Here is a 25,791-nt window from a genome sequence, read left to right as displayed (position 1 = left end):
CTAAAATTTTGCTTTTAAGATGTATTTTGTCATTTGCATTTTATAAAAACAAAATTGCTTCAACAGCACATGTCTCACACACACACACTAGGGAACAATTCAATTCTCATTTTATTCTTAAGACAAATGAGACTGCAGATGTTGGAATCTGGAACAAGAGAATACTGGATGAATTCAGTGGGTCAAGCAGCATATGTGGAGGCAAGAGGTGCAAGTTGACATTTCGGGTCAACTTGAAATGATAACTTATACCTTTTGCCTCCACATATATTGTTTGACCCACCAAGTTATCCCAGCATTCTGTTTATTGTTCCTCATTTTATTCTGCAACATTACAAGCATTATGTCAAAAAGAGGAACATACTAGATACAGCTCCATTTGCTGTGCACTTGGAATATGTTAAAATACAGTATAATCTTAACTCAAACAGAAGCACAAATAAGACACTTCAGTGAATGGCAACATGTGCATTAGTATTTGATAACACGAGATGCCTAATTAATGAGCACATGTTAAAATGAGTACATAACCTGGCTAAGCCCATGCATCATCAAGAGGGTAGTCCTCTATTTATACATTTGTCCATAACTGTAAAAGAGACAAAGTTGTTTCTGTTTCTAAATCCAATTCTGAAAAATTTAAGGCAAAAAGTATCATGACCAGATGGTCCATAACCTTGTTCAAGGTCAATTTGACTATTAAAATTCTACTATTATGGGACAGTTGCAAGACAATGCCCTGCAGATATAGCTGACCAACCACAAAGTACATACACAAAATAAGACTCTTCTTGTGTTTGCATCCTCAGTGTTAATTGTTTATGCGGCCCACATTAATAACTTCTTTCATTAATGTATATTCGCTGCATTTTCAAAGTTGTACTTGGACCATTGGATTAAGCAAATTACTAGGCCATTATAGAGGGCAGTCAAGAGTCAACCATATGTTGGGTCTCAAGTCGTGTAGATGAAAGCAAATAAAGATTCCATTGGAGGACATTGGTGAAGCTGTCAAGTAAAACTACTAGAGATAAGACAGGAGGAGTGAGTAAGCATAATTTAGCTTTCATTTCCACTAGAAGGGATCACTGAACAAAACAAATTTTATTGGAATGTAATGTCCAGAGCTAGCTGTCACAATAAATGGAAAGACTAATAGCCCTCATGTACTATACTTAGTTGGCACAAATACCATTTAAACTGGCAAGAACAATTAATTGTCATCAATTCCATGGTACCCACTTTTTAAAAAAAAAATATGCACACACAGGTACAGGAGTTCTTGCCTACTACCTCTTTCTGATCCTTTACAGGTTTCAGTCTACAACTTTCAAATCCCACCACATACTCACCCTTATTATCAGTCCCTGTCTGCAGCCACACATTAACCACATTCCCGGCACCTGCCACAGGCTGCACACCTAAATATGTTTCTGGTTCCGGATGCACACCTAACCAAGTTCCTGAACTTGGCTGTGTACCCAACCACATTCCCAACCCTTGGTTCCAGCTACACACCAAACCACTCACTGGTTCTTGCCTCATGCGGCTTACTGAAGAACTCCAAGGAAAATGCAAGGAGCAACTCCAGCCATGAAACACAACCTACTTCAAACTCACTACAGCCTTTGACTAAATCATTTAGGAGGGACTCTAGAATACCTCTCTCAAATTTGGCTGCTTACAGAAACTAGTCCCCATCTGATGTCTACTCGACAACAGCAAGCCGTGAAACTAACCAACAAGTCTACAAAAGAGTGGATCTCATTGAATGCCAGTGTTAACAAGGCTGCAATATTGCCCCAACACTTTTCTCAACCATTCTCACCACAATCATTGAATCATAGAGTTATACAGCACAGAAACAGGCCCTTCAGCTCAATTTGTTCATGCTGACCAAGGTGTCTTCCTGAGCTAGTTCCATTTGCCTCATATCCCTTTAAACCTTTCCTATCCATCAACTTGTCCAAGTGTCTCTTAAACAATGTAATTGTATCCGATTCTACTACTTCTTCTGGCAGCTCATTCCATATACCCACCACCCTCTGTGTGGAAAAACTTGCCCCTCAGGTCTCCTTTAAATCATTCCCCTCTCACCTTAAACCTATGCCTTCTAGTTTTAGACTTCCCTACTCTGGGTAAAAGACTGTAACCATCCATCTTATCTATGCCCCTCATGATTTTATAAACCTCTAAGGTCATCTTTCAGCCTCTTTCTCTACAGGAAAGTAGTCCCAGCCGATCCAGTTTCTCCTCAAAACCCAAGCCCTCCAGTCCCAAAAACATCTTTTGAGTCTTTTCTATAGTCTCACTTACTTCATCACATCATTCTTATAGCATGACAATCAGAACTACACACAATATTCCAGATGCAGTCTCTCTGACAACCTGTACAGCTGTAACATGACGTCCCAACTCTCGTGCTCGGTGAACCATCTGATGAATATGTGATATGCCTTCTTTACCACTTTGTCGACCTATGTCTCCACTTACAGGGAACTATGCAGTTGTACCCCTCAATCTCTTTGTTCTATAACACTCTCCAGGGCCCAGTCATTTACTATGCAAGTCCTGCCCTGGTTTAACTTCCTAAAGTGCATCAATCTGCATTTACACAAGTTAAATTCCTTCTGCCATTCCTTTGTCCACTTTCCCAGATCCTGTTGTAACCTTAGATAACCTTCTTCATTGTCCACTATACCATCAATTTTGGAATCATCCACAAGCTTACTAATTACGCCACCTACATTCTCATCAAAATCATTAATATACATAACCAACATCAGGGGACCAATCCCTGCAACACACAGGTCACAAACCTTTAATCTGAAAAACAACCCTCCACTATTACCCTCTGACACCTTCCATCAAGCCAATTTTGTATCCAATTGGCTAGCTCACCCTGGATCCCATATGATCTCACCTTCTGGAACAGTCTACCATGCGAGACCTTGTCAAGGGCATTACTACAGTCCATGTAGACAATGTCTACTGCCCCACCCTCATCAATTCTCTTGGCTCCTCTTCAAAAAAATTCAATTAAATGTGTGAGATAAGATTTCCCATGCACAAAGCCATGCTGGCTATCCCTGATCAAGCCTGGTCTTTCCAAATGCAGATAGATCCCATCTCTCAGAATCCCCTCCAGTAAATTGTGCATCATTGATTTGAGGCTAACCAGCCTGTACATCCCTGGCTTGTCTTTGCAGCCCTTTTTAATAAAGGTACAATGTCAGTCACCTTCCAGTCTTCTGGTACCTCAACCATAGCCAAGGAAAATACAAAAATCTCTGCCAGGGCCCCAGCAATTTCTTTCCTTGCAAGACTGCCAACACCTCCTCTTTCGTAATATTGGTATTGGTATATTATTGTCACTTGTACCAAGGGACAGTGAAAAGCTTGTCTTACAAACCGATCGTACAGGTCAATTCATTACACAGTGCAGTTACATTGAGTCAGTACAGAGTGCATTAATGTAGTAAAGGTAAAAACAGAGTAAAGTGTCACAGAAAAATTACAGTAAAAGGTAATGAGTAGATCTGTAGAGAGCAGCTTGCAACGTGTTGCCATACTCCAGCGCCACCTTGCATCATCAGGTCGTCACTGTTCTCTTCCCTAAATTCCCTAGCTTCCATGAGCTTTTCCACAGTAAATACAGATGAGAAATATTTAAGACCTCATCCATCTCTCATGGCTCCACACATAAATGACCACACAGATCCTTAAGCAGGCCTATTCTTTCCCTAGTTACCCTTTTGCTCTTACTATACTTATAGAGATCCTTAACACTCTCCTTTATCTTATCTGCCAAGGATATCTCATGTCCTCCTTCTTAAGTGTACTCCTACATCCCTTATACTTAAGGTACTTGCTTGATCCCAGCTGCCTGTGCCTGAGATGCTTCCTTTTTCCTGACCATAGCCTCAATGTCCCTTATCAGCAGGGATTCTTAATCCTGCCAGCCTTGCCCTTCAATCTAACTAGAACATGATAGCCCTGAACTCTCCCTATCTCACATTTAACTCTCCCTATCTCACAGTTGCCAGATGTCCATTTATCTGCTTACAGCCTCTCCCAATCAACCTTTACAAGTCCATGTCTAATGCCATCAAATTGCCCCAGTTTAGGACTTTAACTTAGGGTTCAGTCAGTCATCTCTTTTTCCATAACTACTTCAATAGAATTATGGTCACTGGTCCCAAAGTGCTCCCCCAAAGACACTTGAGTCACTTGCCCAGCCTCATTTCCCAAGAGGTCAAACGTTGCCCGCCCCCCCCCCCCCCCACCGCTCCCAGTAGAGCCATCTACATATTGCTTGAAAATTTTAATTGACACACTCATATTCTGCCCTTAGCACTGTGGCAGTCCCAATCAATATTGAGGAAGTTAAAACAGTCTAGTAATACACCCTTTTTATTCCTACAGCCATCTCCCTACAAATTTGTTCCTCCATTTCCCACTGACCACTAGTGTGCCTATAGTACAATCCCAAAGTGATCACTCCCTTCCTATGTTGCCCTCATCTTCAACAGCAGACTTGTAGGTCTGGAGCTAAACTACCGAACTAATGGGATTCTTGTTAACCTACAATGACTACATTGCAAAACCAAGGTCACCAAAACCTCGGTGGTCACACTGCAGTGTGCAGAGAATGCTTACATTTGCACAGGTTTGGAAGCTGAGCTCCACGACATTGTTGACTCAGTTACTGAAGCACAAGGATAGGTCTTACATTCAACACTTACAAGACAATGGCCCTCTACCAATCTGCCCCCACTGCACCACATTGCCCTCTGACTATAAAGGCTCACAGCAAGCCCCTAGAAAAAGTGAACCACTTCTTAGGACCCACCACTTGGTGGAGGCCAACATTGATGAAATTCACCATTGCTTTCACAAAACTCATCGTCTGCCGGGCAGCAATGATCCCTGTCTTCTAGATGCTTTTGAGATCTTGACTACCTCCAGCAGGCATCTCAAGACACTGAGAAAAATATTAACAACATCCAACGAAGTTCTGGAGAAGGTTCTCGCACCTGAAATGTTAACTGTTTCTCTTTCCAAAGATGCTGCCTGACTCAGTATTTCAACATATTTTGTTTCAGATTTCCTGCATCATCTGCAGGTTTTTTTTAAATTTTCACCATGTGGCTCTTTAAGATCCTCCAAATTCATAGGAAGAATAGGCAAACCAACAATGATCTCTCCAAGGCCATAATCACTAGCCCTGGAGCCAGGATCAGGGATGTCTCGGAGCGGGTACACAACATTCCGAAAGGGAAGGGAGAACAGGCAGAGACTGTAGTATGTGTTGGCCCTAACAGCATAAGTAGAAAGATGGATGAAGTCCCCCAGAGTGAATTCATGGAGTCAAGCCTAAAGTTAAAAAGCAGGATCTGTAGGGTCGTAATCTCGGGATTACTCCATGTCTTATGTCAGTGAGGGTAAAAACAGGAGGAGGACAGATGAACGCATGGCTGCAGAGCTGATACAGGAGGAAGGGCATTAGGTACTTGCATCATTGGGGATCAGCTACTTGCATCTTTGGGGCAGATAGGGCCTGTACAAGGAGGACAGGTTACACTTAAACCAGAAGGGGACCTATATCCCTGCAGAGAAGTTCGCTCACACTAAGTAATTTGGCAGAGGGGTGGGAAATTCAAAAGCAGTGTGGCAGGTGGGGAGACTGGCTTGGTGACAGGAGGCAGGGGGAAGTGGTGGAAGTATGATTTTCTGACTGGAAATCTGAGACTACTGGTAATACCACAGGAATTGATGCTGGGACTTTTGTGACTTGTGATATATATTAAATGACTTGGATGTGAATATAGTAGCTATGATTAGTATGCTTGCAGGTGACACAAAAATTGGTGGTTTTGGGAAAGCAAGGCTAAAGCTACAACAGGATATAGATCAGATGGAAAATTGGACAGAGCACTGGCAGATGAAATTTAATCCCAACAAGGTGAGGCGTGATGCATTTTGGGAAGTCAAATAAGACTAGGATATATACAATAAATGGTTGTGCCCTAAGGAATGTTGATGAACAGAGAGACAAGGGGTCCAAGTCCATAGTTCCCTGAAAGTGACAACATAGGTCAATAGTGTGTAGAAGGCAGCATATAGCATGCTTGTCCTCATAGGTCAGGGCATAAAGTACAAGAATTGGAACATTATGTTGCAATTTTACGAAACACTGGTTCGGCAGCACTTGATTGCGTGCAGTTCTGGTCACTACACTATTGAAAGGATGTGATTGCACTTTAGTTATAGCGAGAGATTGAAAAGGCTGGGTTTGTTTTCCCTGCAGCAAAGGAGGTCGAGGGGTGACCTGATAAACGTAATAAGATTATGAGAGGCATAGGTAGGGTAGATAGTAAAATCTTTTCCCCATGGTAGCAGTATCAAAAAGAGGGTATAGGTTTAAGGTGAGAGTAAGGAGCTTTTAAGGGAATCATAGAGGTAAGCCTTCTTTTTAAAAAATATATGCACATCAAGAGTGGTTGATATCTGGAACATGCTACCGGAGATGGTAGTAGTGGAATCAGACACTATTACTACATTTAAGAGGCATTTAGACAGACACTTAAATAGGCAAGGCAGAGAAGGAGACAGTCCTAATGTGGGCAAAATGGGATTAGTGTGCAAATGGGATTAGTGCAGATGGACAAAATGAGATTGGTAGGCAAATAGGATTAGTGTAGACGGGCAAAATGGTCAGCATGGACGTGGTGGACCAAAAGGCCCATTTCTGTACTGTATAACACTGACTCCATTGTGGCCCAAAGTTAGGCTCAGTCAACTACATTAGGCAAACCACATCATTCATAGGCTTGACATAGACTCTTAAAATACTTTATTTCAAGCTATCATGGAAAGAGATTACCAGGTGTACAGGGGGAAGATTCAAGGCAGTGCTCAAAGCCTCCTTGAAGAAATGCAACATCCCCAGAATCCTAGGAATCCCTGGCTCACAACGACTCAAAGTGAAGGAGCATTACAAACAATGTTGAGAACCAACTTCATCAATACACTCCTGACCAAAATTATCCATTTTGGAAGGTGGTTCTGGAAATGAGCCAACCCATGCAGAGCAAGTATCAGAGAGGAGAAAATACCAAGAAAACAGTGAACATTTATACAAACGAACAAGGGTACAAAAGGAGTGGGTCATTTCAGTAAAATTATAGCTTATCTCACTGTAACCTCCACAGTTGGTTAACACTACTAATGGAGAAAGCGCTAGATAATAATAATCAGGGACAGAAATAGCAGTTATTTTAACAAGCATTGATTGATTTGAGAAAGCCAGCATGGATTTGTTCAAGGCAAATTATACATAATTTATTGATTCAGTAACTGTTTGGGGGGGGGGGGGGTGGGAGGAAAGAGAAGCGTTTAATGGGGAAAACTCTTTTGATGTGGTAAATGACTTCCAAAAAGCATTTGATAAAATTCTTCCAAATAGGGGTGTGTCATTAGGATTGGATTAAAAAGGGGTAATAATAACATGGATTACAAGTTAACTAGAAACAGCAGCAGTTAAAGTACCCCCTGCCACCCCCCACCCCACCAGACCGGAAGGGTATAGTGGAGTTTCCCCAATGGTAAATATTAACATCATTGGTATTCCAACTACGTAGTAATGTAGTGAATTTCACAGGGCTAAATTCCAGATGACACAAAACTTGGAGGCATAGTGAACTGTGAGCTAAGTAATATACCTCAAGGAGAAACAGGGAAATGAGTAGAAAGGTAGTGAGGAACTTCAATACTGTGAAACATTATGGCAAGAGGCAATATTTACTAGAGGGGACAATTCTATAAAATTAGTTAACATGCTTTTCTTCTCCCTTCCAAAATGGACAATTTCACATTTCCCTACTTTATATCCCAGCTGCCAGATCTTTGCCCACTTTCCTAACCTGTATATATCCCTCTGTAGCCTCGATATGTCCTCTTCACAATTTTTCTACCTATTTATCTTTTTTGTCATCAGCAATCATACCTTCAGTGTCTTCAAATAAGTCAGCTAAATAAATTGGAAGAAATTGGGTCGCAGCTTGCCAACCGGGAAAAGACTCATTTATGCCCACTGTTTCCTGTTAGCCAGATAATATTTTAGTCATGCCAATATGTTAGCTCCTACATGTGAGCTTTTATTTTCCTCAATAACTTTTGATGTGGTATCTTATCAAATGCCTCCTGAATATCAGTATAGTACATCCACTGGTATTCCCTTATCCACAACATGTGTTATTTCTTCAAAGAACTTGAATAATTAAACCATGTTAACTTTGCCTGATTACCTTGAAGTTTTCAAAGGGCCCTGTTATTACACCTGTAATAATAGTTTCTAACATTTCTTGTGATAGATGGTTCAATTAGTGGCCATGTAATTTCCTGCTCTTTTAGCATAGGTTTGAATAAGGTCACCCCTCACCTCTAAACTCCAAGGACATAGCAGATACATTAAATCCATGTTTCTTCACCATGGTGGAAACTGCAAATATACCCAAGATAAGAGATGGGCTAACTTTAAAAAAAACAGGTAAAAATCCCAATCACAAGTGATAAAGTATTAGAGAATTTCACAGGGCTAAAGGTGGACAAGTCATCAGGATCCAATGACCTGCAGCCAAGTGTTTTAAAGGAAATTACTACAGAAATAGTACACCCAATGATTGAAATTTTTCAAAACTCAGGAAATTCCAGAAGGATATCAGAATATTGGAAATTAGCCAATATGACACCCTTGTTCAAAAAAGGAAGACAGAAGGCAGGAAACTATAGACCAATTAGTTTAACATCTATTGTTGGCAAGATACAAGAATCAATAATCAAAAGAGGAAATAGTTAATCATTTATGAAAGATGAATATAATCAAACCTAGTCAACATGGTTTAATTAAAGGTAAATCATGTTTGACAAATTTGCACAAATTCTTTGACAAGGTGCCACATAAAAGAGGCTGGTACATAAATTAAGAGCCCAAGGTATTAGAGAAAGTACAAAAGCATGCAATGAAAACTTGCTGCCAGATAGAAAACAAAGGGTTGGAATAAAATGAGTCCTTTTCAGACTGGAGGGATGTAACTGGTGTAGTACCCAAGGGATCAGTTCTTGGCCCTCAATTATTAATGACCTGGAGGGAACAAAATGTAAGGTTTTCAAATTTGCTGACAATACAAAAGTAGGTGGAAGGGCATGTTGTGATCATGACACTGTGATATGCAATGTGACAAAGATAGATTCAGTGATTGAGTGAAATCCTGGCAAATGGAGTTGAATGAGAGGAAGTGTGGGATCATGCCATTCAATAAGAGGAATCAAAATGCAGATTATCTAAATGGAGAGACTGCAAATGAATGAAGTTCAGAGGGATCTAGATATTCTATTGTATGAATCACAAGTTAGCAGGCAGGTCCAACAAGTAGCTAAGCCACAAATGGCATGTTGGCCTTTACTGGAATGGAGTTGGAGTTTAAGAATAGGGAGGTAACTTTCTCCCTGCATCTAGCCTCTCAAGACCTAATAAGAAACTTGTGATTCATTCTTCTAACTTGCAAGAGTGGCTTAGCCTGCTCAATTACACCTCAAATGACAATTCGCCATCCAAAGAACCAGTCTGGTGAACCTTTGCTGTGCTTCCTCTAAAAGTATATTCCTTCTGGGTAAGGAAACAAAAATTATACACAATAATCCAGGTGTGGTCACACCATAGCCCTATATAATATTAATAAAACACCTCATTATCTTCATGGTTACTGAATTTGCCACTACAGAAAATTAGTGACCAACTGCAGTACTCTTTTTAATGACAACTAATCAAATCTCTTGTAAAAGTTTTTAAGATCTCATTCCTTCGGGATGCAAGTTGTTTTGGGAACTTTAAAGATGTGTTTTTTTTCTTTTTTAGATTGTTCTGTTACTCTTTGTTGACACCTTTATTCTCCACTTTCAGCATCTTATTTGGTATCATATTCAGCCTCACCACTATTCACTTACCAAATCCTAAATCATGTTAATCATTTTATACAGTCATAGAGCACAGACTAAGATTCCCATCTAAGCTAGTCCCATTTGCCCCTGTTTGGCCCATATCCTTTTAAACTTTCCCTATTCATGTACCTGTCCAAGTACCTTTTAAATGTTGTTATTATACCTGCCTCAACCACTTCTTCTGGCAGCTCATTCCATATACTGACCACTCTCTGGGTGAAAAAGTTGCTCCTCAGGTTCCTATTAAATCTTTCCCCTCTCACCTTAAACCTATGCCCTCTAGTTCATGATTCCCCAACCCTGGGAAAAAGACCGAACGCAGTGACCTTATCTCTGCCCCTCATGATTTTGTACACCTCTAAGATTGCCCCTCATTCTCCTACATTCCAAGGAAAACAGTCCCAAACTGCTCGACCTCCCTCCATAACTCAATCCCTAGAGTCCAGGCAACATCCTTGTAAATCTCCTCTGCACTCTTACGAGCTTAATGACATCTTTCCTATAGCAGGGTGACCAAAACTGAACAGAATATTCCAAATGTGGCCTCACCAATATCTTGTACAACATAACATTCCAACTTCCATACTCAATACCCTGAATGATGAAGGCCAACATGCCAAAGGCCTTCTTCACCATCCTGTCTACCTGTAACACCACTTTCAAGGAACCATGTACTTGTACTCCTAGATCCCAGAGTTCTACAGCACTCCCGAGGGCCTTACCATTGACTGTGACTGTCTTCCCAAAATGCAACACCTCACACATCTGAATTAAACTCCATTTGCCATTCCTTGGCTCATTTACCCAGCTGATCAAGATCTGTAAATCCCAATAACCATCTTCACTGTCAATGACACCACCTACTTTAGTGTCATCTGGAAACTTACTAACAATGCCTTGTACATTCTTATCCAAATCATTTATATAGATGACCACTAGTCACGGGCCTCCAGTCCAAAAAATAACCTTCCATCATCACCTTCTGCTTCCTACCATCAATCCAATTGTGTATCCAATTAGCTAGCTCTCCCCGAGTCCCATGCGATCTAACTTTCCATCGCAGCCTACCATACAGAACCTTACCAGAGGCCTTACTAAAGTCCATATACACTATGTCTATTGCCCTAATCAACCTTCTTAGTTATTTCTTCAAAATATTCAAATTCATGAGACATGATCTCCCACGCACAAAGCCGTATAGGCTATCCCTAATCAACCCATCTTTCCAAATGCTTGTACGGCTTATCCCTCAGAATTCCCACTTGTAACTTACCTACTGCACATGTGTGAGGCTTACTGGGCTATTATTCCTAGGTTTTTCTTTGCAGCCCTTCTTAAATAAAGGCACAACTACAGCCACCCTCCAGTCTTCTGGCAATTTTGTTTAGTTTATGCTATGATTCCAGATCCCTATTGCCCTTGCTCTGTGATTATGGGTGCACTTCCAGCAACTTCATAGAAGAAAAAATTAAAACCTGTAAATATGACATGACTGAACATATCTAACACTGCACAATGCAAGATGCCTCACTTTAGCAAAATCTAGTGTTTAAATGTGTGAAACTGTTCTTCATATAAAATGTCATGACACGATTGGGAGAGAAAAGTTTATTGCAGCATGAATTTAAAAATTAGTTGGAAGAGTTTTCTACACAAACACTACATAGTCAGAATAAGCAAAAATGTGTTTGAAGCAGAAGTATTGAATACTTCATTAACATGCATATCAAGCACATACTTTGCAAAGTGATGACTCAAATTCATGTCATAGCCCTTTGGTGTTGCTGTCAATTTTATATTACACACTGCCTCCTGGTGATGGAATACAAATTTCTGTTGTAACGAAAAGCTCTTCTCAGCTTATTTTTCCCCCTTTTTAATCTTGTCTTTAGATACTAAAAGAGAACAGTCCTTTTAAATTCAGTTTAATCTATCAGTATTATGCAGTGCTTAAAACAACCTACAATACTGTTACCTCATACTAGAATAATACAAAGCATAAATTCTACCTAGAATACTTTAGAAAGTTATTGAAATTGCTAAAAAATAATTAACTTATGTAAAATGGAATAAATTTTAAAAATCAAAACGGAATCAATTTATAAAGCAAGATTCTCAGATATCTCTCTACATGAGGGATATGCAAATTGTTCACATTGCTGCCATACTTGAAATGGAAAGAACATTCTATCCAATTCGGTAGGTTATTTAAGGAGGACAGATGAGAGAACCAAGGAACAACCAAAATATATTACAAAATGGGCAAATGCAAAGTAATTATTTACTGATAGTAAATGAACCTTTGCAATGGATTATGGTTAGCTTTCAGTAAGTATGGATTCCTTAAGACCTAAAAATGAAGCTGTACATTTTGCTCATAAGGCATTTTATGGTTTATATCCCAAATTTCAAATCACACGATGACTGCTAGAAATTAAACTCAAGGAATTAAATAAAATGTGAATTAGAAAATTGATATCAATAATGGTGTCCATGAAACCACTGGATAGTTGTAAATGCTCATGTGATTTGTTAATAGCCTTTCAAGGAAGGAAATCTGCTATATTTATCCAGACCCATCAATGTAATTGATTCCCAACTGTTCCCCGAAATGACCTATGAAGCCACTCAGCTCAGAGTACAATAAGAGATATACAGCAAATACTAGCCTTACTTCCAGTGGCTGTATCCCATGAACGAGTCAAGAAAAAGATAGCTGGGATCAGGAAAACTCCCAAGTTACTCTGATTTCCTGGGGCTTACCCAGGTTGCATTTAAGAAAATTGAAAGGAGACGAATTTCCAAATGTTGCTTTTCATGAATTGTATTCAGAGTTTTCCTTTGCATGAGGCTTTATTATTGAGTTTTATCAGCATTTGGGAAGATGGGGCAGACGGGGGAGGTGGGGTGGGAAAGGTGCTGTTGAGTAGAAGTGCAAGGTTGCCCATTTCTAAATGTGATAGCTTTAATAGAACAGGTGCTTTTTTCCCCCATAGTTGTTACCCAAATTTGAGCATTAAAAAAGGTATATATGGTAATGGCTAAAGTCAGGCAGCATTAATCACACTTTATACTGACTTTTCAAAGCTAGAGTTTCCACAGTACAGAGTTCAATCCTGAGCTCGGGTGCTATCTGTATAAAGCTGGCATGTTCCCTTCATTGGCTGTGTGGATTTCCTCCCAAATCCCAAAGACAAGGTGGTGGATTAACTGGGAAATTACCCTTTAGTATAGCTTGATGAGCAAAGAGAAGTTGATGAGAGCATTTGAGAGAGAATATGTTATATGTGTACAAGGAAATACAAACGAGGGCAATGGAACTAATAGGACCGCTCCCCTAGGAGTCGGCATAGACCTGTTGGGCCAAATGGCTCCTCCTGTGTTGTTAGATGAAGCAACAAAAGGTGCAATCTTTCCAGTTTCCAGGATTCCCTTACTCTGTGAGATCTGCAGAACTGAACAGATTACAAATCTACACCAGGATTAGAGCAACACACAAAGGAGCTGAAGGAACTCAGCGGGTCAGGTAGCATCTATGGAGGGAAATGGACAGTTGACCTTTTAGGTCAAGACCCCTTATCTGGACTGATGAAGGGTCCAATCCAGATGAAGGATCTTGACCCGAAATGTCGTCTGTCCATTTCCCTCCATAAACACTGCCTGACCTGCTGAGTTCCTCCAGCTCCTTTGTGTGTTGCTCCAGGTTTCCAGCATCTTCAGTCTGTGTCTACAATTCATCAATATAAACATTTAAAACCAGCTCATGTAATCTGACCTAAACAAGCTGCATTACAAAACCACTAATATCCACTGGAACACAATTGTATGAAGTTGTCTTCTTAAGTAGTACTTCGGGATAAAGGATGACTTGCTTGTACTACAGTTCTAAGAATTTTGAGGCGGCTGATGAGGAAAATGTAGGACCTGCAGACTCCACCGCAGATGGGTTGGGTGACTGAGTACTTTGGGAAGTAGTGTGCTCACTCCACTGCTTCTGAGCTTGTGTGTTCCTGATAAATAGCCTTGAGATTCTCAATGCCATTCCGAGTGCCCTTCATCTTGAGTGGTCTTGGACCAATGACTCACTGGAATTGCTGATGTTACAATTTTTCAAGAAGAATTTGGCAACACTCTTGAATATTTTCCTCTGCTCACCTTAGTGATCCCTTGCTATGGAGCTTGGAATAGTGCTCCCTTTTCAAAAGGTGTTTCAGCATGTGAACTAGAAGTCAACTGAGGGTAATTAGGGCCTCAATAATTGGCCTAGGAGAGGATGCCAATGGCTGAGGAGGATTTTGTGGAGACAACGTTAGTGTTACCTCTCTGGAGCTTTGAGGTGCCTTCTATGGCAGACCTCATTTCAGAAATGTACTGTAAGGCAGAAATTACTACTACCCAGTAGACCATGAACTTCATGCCAGATTTGAGGTCTTGATCTCTATTTAAGTTATAACCCTCTTTCCTTCATATAGCCAAAGGATATGCTGGTGCAATGAAGGTGATAATGAATTTCATTATTTCTACCTGAGAGAGAGAGGTGGCTCCTAAAATACAAGTTGGTCAATTTTTCCAGGATCTGCAAATCTTTATCGTTGGAGGATGTTGTTGTACACTGGGGAAAGTCCATGGAGGAGGACCTTATTCACTGAAACATAATGAGAAAATGGGCCTGGACTTACCATCTGCAAAAAAAAAAATTCTACCAACCTGTCCCCAATTACATGAACAATCTCAACCATTTTCCACACATCCTTAACTCACAAGTTACTAATTTGTAGGAAGGACTAGCATAGTTAAAGACTAATGATGTATTTGTAAATTAAAAATTTAATGAGGGATATTGCTTACAGAGGGTCACGTGAATGCCAAAGATCTTAAAAAGGGATTAACTATTACATTATTCTGTTTGCCCAGCCTCCAACTACTGCTACTTCCATCCAGGCAAAAAGGAGTAAAGAAATATTTAACACTGAATCGATATAAAACAATTATTGCATTTTGCCAATTGCTACTAAAGAAAAACCTTACCACTTTAATTCAATATAGCAGTTTATAAATGCTGTATCTGCCATGAAATGTCAGAATAAGGTAGATTTATAGCTCAAGAGTCAGGGGAAGAAAGAACATAGCTCAAAAGCTTTCAAAAACACAGACATGAAAATTAGTATAATTAATAATAAGGGTTTAGTTGTACAAAAATAATATTAGTGTCTTATAGTATACCACAGTATTGTGCACACGCATTGAAAGCCAGCTAAATAGCAAAGATCAGCTTCATTTATTCACCATAAATCAAAAAATGCAGTTTTATTGACAAACTAATTTCAAGAACGTATTTAACCAGTGAACAAAAAACAACCTGGAGAAAAAGTAAAATCAAGTTTGCGCGCCTTTTATCTTTCAATTCAGAGTTATGGATAAGCAACTCGAAAAATAACACAGTTAATGGGCTTAATAAATCATACCTTTGTCTTTTCTCTTCATCCTTCAGAACTTCATAGATAGCCACTAACTGAGAACACAAAAAGACTAGTATAGAAAATGTTTCATCAAAAATACAACAATGGTACAATAAAATGAATTAGAAGGCTTCCCTTACCTGTCTAAATTGAATTTCTGCATTTTCATCTTTGTTCTTGTCAGGGTGCAAGATCAAAGACATTTTCCGATAAGCTTTCCTGATGTCTGCGGATGAAGCATCCTGCGAAAAAAAACAAAGTAGACTTTGTCAAAAACTTACAAGAATCTTAACATAGTTTTATGATCGAGGAAGACAGCGAACCCAGTGCAACTCCTCAGGCAATGTAATTTGAGCAAAAGCCATGTTGTGCACTCAGCTGCACATGACTAAACAGTCAGTGTGTCTTACTTCCTTTTCTTTTTCACTTCTCTGAACGACTGCAACACAAAAAAGTCAGTATCTAGAAGGTTTTAAGAAAGCATAAAGACTCTGTTCAACTGAGAAGCAAAGGAATAATGAGAGGAATACACCAGGTTAATAACATGATACTACCAAACAAGAGAGGCACCTGCTTCCTTTGAGACAAACTCTGTTTATTCAAGTTTTCCTACAGTGAATTTTAAGAAAACTTTATACTACCAACAATATTTTTATCCTCTTTGATCAAAGAAACACCCTAATATAGGTGATTGAGACTGTTGCCCAAGCTTTTAAAACAAAGTCATAATTGGAAGATCTCTATACAGCATCTGCACAACACCAAACAAATCAAACCTTAAATATTACAATTGCAAAATTACAACCTGCTGCACAAAATGTTCAAGTTTTAAAACTTAAGTGGGAAAACAGCATAAATTACACAAAACTACAGCTAATTAATCTTGCTGCATTGTCTTAAAGCGTAATCACAACTTTTTCACGTATCAGTCTAAGATGCATATTTTTATTTCTCAATATCAAACATTTAACATTTTATAACCTTAATAACCTTCCTTTGAAAAAAGGGTTTCTATAAACAAACAAAATTTGCATTTTATTTCAGAATAAATAAAATTCTATTTTCCAAGCAAAATATTCTATCAATTCTCAAAAAGGTAAAAGGAAAATAAGTTTAGAAATGTTCAACTCCATATTACAGCATGATTCAGCAATTAATAATTTTTCCTTTGTTCTCTCACAGCACAAGGCAGCATTTCCATTTCAAATTAATCTTAGAGAGAATTATACCCATGGCAAATGTACTCAAACAAAAATGATGCATTAAAAAATTCTGAGAAGTAAATTAATGCCAATATTTTAGTCTTATGCAAGATTTGTTTCTTGAAACAATAGATGGACATAAACAAATAGGGGCATGATATCTATAATCTCAATATTTAGTTCTTGCATTCAACAACTGTTTCCAACATGCTTTGTTAACAATTTATGCAATTAAGGAAAGGATCCACATAAAGAAAATCCATATAAAAAACTGCTTTAAAAGAAACCTTGAAAATTGTTTAGAAAATGGTCGATACTTAAATAACCAAAATATGCAGATTACATTTTAATTTCAAATAAGATTGGTTCACAATATTAAGAATATTGTGAACCAATCTGGTTTATTAAGGTTAGAAAGCCTATCAATATTTAAGTCGAAAAATTGTCTTTTCAAAGAATTGTTAAAATGTAATGAAAATTGCCCACAGTCCCTTTGCACACTTAAAGTTCATATATAGGAAATATCATTTTTTGTTATTAATACAACTTATTCAAAGCAAGCATGTTTACTATAACTTTTATTTTAATTACTCTTGGAAATAATGTTTTAGAAAATTATTCCCATTTTGTTAACACTATGAAAGTGAAAACGAATGCAAGGAAATCATCCGTCTAGGGCTCAATTTTGTTGTCAGTTACCTAGCATGCCAATAAAATAGATCTCAGGTTTTTGGAAAGATATTAATCTGCTGTTTAATACAAATATATTTCAGTGCTCAAATGTAATTTTGCATGTTTTGTTTTACATAAATTTTTGTTATACTGAAGTTGTTCACTTACGTTAAAACCATCCACAATGTCTCCAAACAACTGGTCTTTTTAGTTACTAAGATGTATACTGCAATATCAATGCAAGTTACAACAATTATTTTAAGCTGTTCAAATAAATAATGCATTAATTTATTTTAATAACAATTTTGGGGATTAAGTACTGCAAATTGCATAACATAACAAATATAGCAATTAAAAACTGAAAATGCTGGAATCTGAAATAAGAACAGTAATAGGTTAAAATATCATTTCACACCATCTAAGAAAATATGTTGATGGACATCTTTATTCAGAAACCCTGTACAAAAGGATAACTACTTATAATTATAAAACTGCTATGCCTCATTTCTACTGCAGAAATTTCACCTCTACCAATCTCCTGCAGAAACTCAACTTCCATCAATTTTAAGCAGTGCAAATTCAATTTTTTTTTTGCTATACCTAGATTTTAAGTCAGGAAAAAGTCAAGTGTAAAGCAAATGCACTGGCCCAGCTCACAAAATGCTAAGTCATTGGTCCATGCTTACAATAGGGGAAGAAGCCGAAGACAGTCAGGCATATACCAACATCCCAGCACTACGTCATCCCTCGTGCAAATCCAAACTGTCAGTTCGAGAGCAGCACAGTAAAGACTTCTCGTCATCACAGGACAGAAGAAAACAAAAGCAACCAGTACAACTAAATTAGCTTACAAATTTCATTAATCTCTAGTGTTTGATTCCAAGTGTTGCAATAGTCACAGATTTCACATATTGAATTTAAAAAAATGTAAGTACTTGGAAAAATCAGTGTCAAACTATGTGCTTGCAAATTATGATTGGAATAAATCTGATCTTTATGACCAAAAAACATCCTATAATAATATCGTCACTGCAGTTTATAAACACATGACATAGGAGTCTATTAAACCACGTGCATCAAGAAATTAGACTACTTGGTGATGGGGGTGGGGGGTGGTGGGAAAAGCGGAGGCAGAACCCTGCTTGAAACAATTCATCACTATTTTACATACTAACCCCAACATTGTACTGGCAATATATAAAGTGATTTATTTGGATTTGTAATATTTACTCCATAGTGGAGCAGAGCCAGTTACTATCAGTCATTAGCAAGTAGGCATCACAAGATGTTACAAGTTCACACCATAAGTTACACATTATATTCCCTTTCTCTCCATACTTCAGTGGCTGCTCACAGTCAAGGATCACCTTAAAGAAAAGGCTGTTCATAGACAAGCCCAGTGCCGGCCTCGCCTGCATTCACACATGCCACCAGGTCATTAGATATAAAATCGGGAATAGGATGTGGAATTTTTCTCCACATTTTTTTTCTAAAAAACCCTAAATGTCCACCTCCCTACCCCCACCTCTCTTAAGCCCTTTAACACTGCTCTGACTGAGATCACAGGCCAGAAATCCAACCTGAACAAATTTCAAAACATTGATTTAGAGGAGTTAGAACTGCTCCTGGAACCACAACAGTCAACAATTACATGACATTCACTGGTTTTTCTCTCCATTATTGTGAAAACTTTGACATTAGAAATACTAAGAATGAATTTAAGATTTTCAGGTTAAATACTCATTGGCCTGTATTCCACAATACTTTTTTTCCACCAGTATTCTTCCCCCCCCAAACATCATCTCTGAATCCAAGTCGAATATAAAATCACTTTTTTTGTTAAAATAAAATTTAAAAAACAACAAATTTACTGTTTCTAGTCCACTTTTAAAAAAATAAACGCAACTCAATTACACCACAGGAACAACCTAGAGCAGTACAGGACTACACAATACAAAAATGATAAATTTATACTAATTTCCCACAGTACACTGAGTAAGTGGCAAATTTTATGCGAGTTATGTTAGTCTATTTGCCACCTCATATTTCGTAATTCCTTATGGCTAGATCTCTCAATGAAGTTATCAGCATTACCAGTCAAAAAGATACCTGGCAGAAATAAGTTTATAAAAAGAGTGCCCCAAAAATAACTTAAAATACTAAGAAAATAAAAAGGGACATCATTAATGTCTACTCTTATGAGTAATACTGCATATTTTAAATCAAATGCACATCTATAATGAGGAGTTCCCCATATTCTACCTTATCTGATCTCAAAACAAAATGTTATTTATCTTTCAGCTCTTGGCTTGTAGTTACAAACCATCATTGATTATGAAGATCAAAAACAATTTTCATTAGAATGGTATTTTGTTTGCACAGAAACAGCCTTGTTTTGCTTTAAACTTAATTGGTAGCAGAATCATAAAAGTGTGTGAAATGCATGCTCCCTGACAAGCTTGTTTTATTTGCTTGAAATATAATCTATGCTCGGCCTTGGAAAGAAGTCTACAACAAGGTTAGCAAGGCAAAGACCAAAATTATCAGGAGTGCAACCAGTAACGTTTTTATCTCCTATGCAATTGTATTTACAAATGTACTACTATGCTGATGCATAACCATGTTAATTAAATAGAAAGATGCAAATAATGAATTATTTCATAGAAAATTACAACACAAAGCACCTTTATTTGCTGCAAACCAATGATAATTGTATATTTTCTGCTCCACATCATGAGCCATTATAAAATAGTTATAAAAATGAGGGCAAGAAGAGATAAAAGACTACTAGGAAGCTTGTTTTATTTTAAAAACAGCTATATTTAGAGATTTCATTAAGCACTCAAACAATATTTTCAACAAGATATAAAGGTAGCATGGAATACAAATCGCATCCTACAATATAATTTAATACAGATAAATGCAGGGAAGGAATTTAGTGCCATTGGTATAAAAGTTATATTCCACAACCCAACACATATTCATAGTTTTAATAATGAATCAGGAGAACAGTTAAAGTCAATAAGTTACGTCTCCCTGATGTGAATCAAGTCCAAATTATATTAACGCACAAATTAGCTCAGGGGATGTCACGTACACCCCTCCCCCATCTCCATCGGTTTTTAATTAAGAACTTGCCTTCACTAAATTAAAAAAACTCAAATAAAATCACATGGTACACAATGTTACTTGCCAATTTCCATTCATTATTCAGGCTGGCAACGAGAATAATATTTGAATGAGTCTTTCCCTTACTGTAACGTTAAGAGCTAAAATATATATTGTGGGCAGTGGGCAATCCCCTGACAGTGATGCTGGGCAGAATAAAAAGATATACAAGTGTTTTTTTTTCAAATTGTGGAGATTATCTCAATTAATTAAGAGCAGCAATGTTTAACCTCTCTATCTAGCAGGGACATATATGGGAGCAGAAATCAGTGCTGCATTGAGCTGCTGTACAACCAACATTAAATTCAGAAGGATTTGCACTCAGAGGAGTTACAGTTAGATAATTCAATTGAGCCACTGTTTGTACGCTTCAGATAAATATCCCCTTTGGTAGGCAGGAACTCGGAAGTATGATTGCTGCTAACATTTAAGACTACATGAAGCAGCAAACAGAAATCTGGAGACACATGGAATGCAATAATGCGTACAAGAGGGCAAGTGAGCAATAATATGTGCTTGGAAAGGGGAAGGAGAGTAGCTAGGGGTGGGGAGGGGTGTTGTTCTTCTCTTTCTATTGGGTTGGCTAAAATAGCCAAACCTCTGGAACCAAGATAACTACCACAATTGATGACTATTAGGTTAAACCAAGCGACCAAATTTAGGATCCAAATTCTTACAATTAGCTAGTTTACTATAATTTTATGACATTTTTCCCCCCCAAATGCTGCACAGTGCAATTATCATGTCTCCTTCTTCCCTATAGTTTCATGTGTTTAATTTTAATGCCTATGTTACTGTATGCCACTCTATATTAGGCAATATACTTTTAGCGAGACGTTAATAAATGGTTTGAGCTATTTCTAGAAACTCATCTTTAAAATAGCAAACAAGGCAACCGAGAGTTACGCTTCATATATACATAATTCTTTACGTGGCCTCAACAGGAAAAATTTCTAAAGCAACAAACAGAAACTAAAGCACTAGACTGGATAGAGTATAATTAAAGAAAGCAAACTACAGAATACTGCAATATTTTCAAATCAACTATTTTATATGCAGAATCACATTGGAGTCATCTAAAGTTAAAATTTAACTTAAGTTATCTCTTTATATCATTGTAAAAGTGAAAAGAGATTAGATTCACAAACCGCACGCATTTCAGAATTTGATTTAAACTAGCTTACTACAAGAAATAAACCAGACAAGCTGAAATCAGATGCACAAAGGAATACAACAAGAAAGACGGGGTAAAAGCAGACCAGTGTGGGTGGAAAAGTGAAACAATTTCTTGAGATTGTGTGGAAACAAAAACAGGGAGCTTCAAAATCTCAAAGTACTGCTTCCAGCACAAAAATAAAAGTTAATGTTTTGCACCTATGTCTTTAATGACCTCTCAAAGAAAAAAAATCACAGTTGACAGCAGGCTAAGGCACAGCCACGTGCGTCCTGATGTGCACTTCTAAATTGTTTACAACTATCTTGTTCTTTCCCACAGGATATTAATGGTTCGCTCTAAAACTGCACATGTACAAATTTGTACTGTTCAACTCCACACTCCATCCAGCAGCTACAGAAACTAACAATTTCTATAGCAAGAGCTCCTCAAACAGACCTCATAATTCTGAAGTCTAAGCAAGAGGTGATAATAACACTGAAAGACAATTGGGGAAAAGTAAAAATTGTAAAAACCAATTAATGGAAGTGTTAAAAGGGATTCACCACATACTACTAACCATTTTGTTTGCTTTGCTACTTGAATAGTTTTGTGCATCTATACATGGTGCAATTTAATCAGTGCTTGTTTTTGGTAAGAATTGTAAAGCAAACATTAGAAAAGATCTTCAAGGTTTTTAATATTACTTGATTTTTCCAAGTTCCTATGGGAAGCCAGTTCCTCTAGCTGTAGTATTTACAGTAATTTGTATTGGACTGTTCACTAAAAACTTTCCATAAACATTGTAAGGCAATAAAGATACATATTTTCCTCAATTTTCAACTTTTTGGAGAATTTTCTACAAACAGCAAACTCACACTTGAAACTCTGGTTTGATTTTTTCAATTTTATGCATAAATGCCTAAGAATTTGAAACATTTTGCTGAAGCCTTAAAATTTATACTTTTAAATTTTAATTAACACTCTGTTCCTGCAACACCACCCCTACACCACACCCTAATAAACAGGAATGGAAATGAAAAGGGGAAGTTTATTTTCAAAAATTAAAAGTTCTATTCTGTAAATTACAATGCACATTTATCAGGTCGATTCAACAACATGTGCCAACTTTCATGGCACCAAATACCAATGCAATGTGTAGGGATTCATTAATAGAACCTTAAAAACAATGGGTAAAATACAGGTCTTTTGATTCATTTGTAAATAATGTTTCCTTCTCTTAACAAATCATAAAATGGCAAGCTCCACAGCACTGCCATCATGTGGTTAGTCAGGATGTCACAGCTGATGCTCTGACATGGTTTTATTGTGGCTTCACTCATGTGTGAAACTGACACTGGAATTTTTTTTCTATTTTGTTTAATTAAATTTTTGCATCCTTTTTGTTTCTTAGATGAAGATTATTAATGCATAGATGCAACTCACCCATTAAATACTCATATAAATAAGCTAGTTGCCACAGGATTTCATTCATAGCACTCCAATACCACACAGTTGGGCTCAGCAGGATGCAGTATTTGAATCAATAAATCTTGATTTTACCTCACTCTTACTATTCAATGAAAAAAATTCATCCTTAATAAATCCAATCCATTTCTAAATCAACCCTCAAACAAACCTTTTAAAATGTAGCAAATAGCTCCAAGTAGAAAGAGCCACTGTTACATCTCAGGTCACCACTGCTGTGCACAGATTCCTTATACTTGGAGAACTGAGTCGCAAACTGCTTGGCTTGCTCCATGACAGAAACAAGGACAGCCTTCAGCAAGATGAGCCATTTGGAATGTTTCCTGACAATGTCTGTGTCACTCTCAAAAGCAGAGGCCTGGTTGTGAATCATCTACCAGTGGTGTCAAGGGCCCAAGTTTGAGGCTTGGTACCAGCCTAAAGCAGAGCTGTAGTTTACTCAACCTGCACCTGACATTCTGAGATGCTGCAGTCACAATGTCAGCACTAATAGCACCTGGTAACCAGAAGGCCAATGAACAAAAATCATTTAAAGTAGGTAAGATTTGTATTACCTATATTTATATTTTTATATGTTACTTGATATTAGTGATCAACTACCACTGATTAATTATCAGTCCACAAATATGTAATTTTGTGCAATCCTGAAAATTCAAATTGATAAAAAGAAAATAAAAAAAACAAAATGTTGATTACTTTTTGGCAAAGTTCAAACCCCAGCAAATGCACTTCTTTGTAAAAAGGCAGTCAGAAATATGAACCTCTGTAGTTAACCAACATAATTATGCAGTAATTGTAAATGTTGACAAATCACAATAAGAACTGAAGTTTGGAGTACTTAACATTTACAGCAATTTGTTGAAAAGATGATAAAAATGTAGCCAACTTTAATGAATGGCTGTCATATACTTTTCAAACAATTACACAGCAGACTCATGTCAAAATTATATTATGCTAAACAAATTACATAATTACAAGTCCTTTCTCAAAAACAATATCAAAGAAAATACCGAGCCAGGGCAATAACTGCTGATGACCAAAAGTAGTGAGGTTGGGAGTAATAATGCTAAGGATGAATAAAATGCAGTAAGGTATTTGAAATATTGCAGGAAGTGCAATTTAGTGGCAGATGAATTTTAACACCTTGGGACGAAAAACTGAAAATAAAAAGCTGAATGACGTAGAAGAAGAAAGGAATGTGGGTTACCAACAAATCATAAAAGGAACATTGCAGATCAGTTCACTGGTACATGCTAACAAAGCACAAGATTTACTTCTATAGGTGTTGAATTCATAAGCATTGTTAATAAAAGTAATTTTTGCCTGTTTAATTAAAGTGCAAGTTCCGCAAGTTACTTCAACATTCAGAGGTAGTTAACCCAAAGAGAACCCAAAAAAGGAAACTTTTACAAGGTGGGGGGGAAACTTCAGCCACATAATAACACTGCAAAAAAAAGCAAAGAATAAAGAGCCCCTCAAGTTTGCTCCATTCAATACAACCATGGCTGATAAAGACAACTTTTCCACTCAATTTCCATATTCCTGGATTTCCCTCACTCAAAAATCCAACAGTCTTGAATACCCAGAGCATTTTCAGTCTACTAAGATAGAGAATTTCAGTCCTAAATGGACAATTTATCCCGGAATTCTCAACTCTGCAGCCAGAGGAAACAACAGAGGAAACACAGGGCGGCACGGTAGCGTAGTGGTTAGCACGACGCTATTACAGCGCCAGCGATTGGAGTTCGATTCCCATCGCTGTCTGTAAGGAGTTTGTACGTTCTCCCGTGCGTGCGTTGGTTTCCTCTGGGTGCTCCGGTTTTCTCCCACATTGCAAAGACGTACGGGTAGGTTAATTTGGTTTAAAATGGGTGGCGTGGACTCGTTGGGCCAGAAGGGCCTGTTACCACGCTGTAAATAAAAACATTTTTTTTTAAATTTAAAATGTAAAAAAACTTTAAAAATTTTAAACCTCCAGGCATCTTTCATGACCACCGCAACATTTTGTGCTTCAATGAGATACTTCTTATTCTTCCAATATTCAGGCATTTCAGGTTTCATGCTTAGGAATTCCACCTTAAGCCCCACTGTCAGTCTGTGTTAAGCCCCCATCACGACCTTCCTTAAAATTACTTGTAGGCCGAACTAATTTTTCTTCTTTGCCTCACATCTCTTTCCCTTGGTTCTCTAAAGTACCTCGGGACATCCTGCTTAACAAAATTTCTTCCAGAATTGCATTCTTTTTGTGAATCAAAGGATAGCTGTGCCTCTACAGCTTCCCTCTGCAATTTAGGATGCAACCCATCTGGGCCAGGTGATTTATCCATCAAGTGCAGCTCATCATTCGAGTACCTCCTCTATAAATTATCAGCATCCAATAGCTCAAAATCATCATCCTCTGCTGAGAATTTGATCTCCACCAAGGGAGAAGATGCTGCCAATGTAATGATTTCTATAAACAACAGCCTGTTTCTGCAAGTTGGTCCTTTTTGGTCACAGAGCCCAGAAACCTTTGGTCCACCCCGTCCATGTTGACCACCAAGTATCAGTTCATACAAATCCCATTTCCTAGCACTCAGCCTGTAGCCTTCCATGCCTGGCAACTCAAATGGTCATTTAGATACTTCTTCATTGCTGAGAGAGTCTC

At 37.9% G+C, this 25,791-nt stretch overlaps 1 protein-coding gene across 1 annotated transcript in view; it reads right to left on the bottom strand.

Annotated features, from left to right (window-relative positions):
• Positions 1–25,791, bottom strand: part of dnajc1 (DnaJ (Hsp40) homolog, subfamily C, member 1) — a 127,018-nt gene that overhangs the window by 84,324 nt on the left and 16,903 nt on the right. Inside the window, exons 2-3 of the mRNA XM_052016152.1 lie at positions 15,602–15,703; positions 15,468–15,514 (exon numbers count right to left, since the gene is read on the bottom strand). Of these exons, the coding sequence (XP_051872112.1) occupies positions 15,468–15,514; positions 15,602–15,703 (149 nt within the window). The remainder of the gene's footprint in view (positions 1–15,467; positions 15,515–15,601; positions 15,704–25,791) is intronic.

This window comes from Pristis pectinata, chromosome 5 (genome assembly GCF_009764475.1).
Source record: "Pristis pectinata isolate sPriPec2 chromosome 5, sPriPec2.1.pri, whole genome shotgun sequence".
NCBI classification, from domain to species: Eukaryota; Metazoa; Chordata; class Chondrichthyes; order Rhinopristiformes; family Pristidae; genus Pristis; species Pristis pectinata.
The sequence above is the reverse complement of the archived record's forward strand: the minus strand, read 5'-3'. Positions and strand labels throughout refer to the sequence as shown.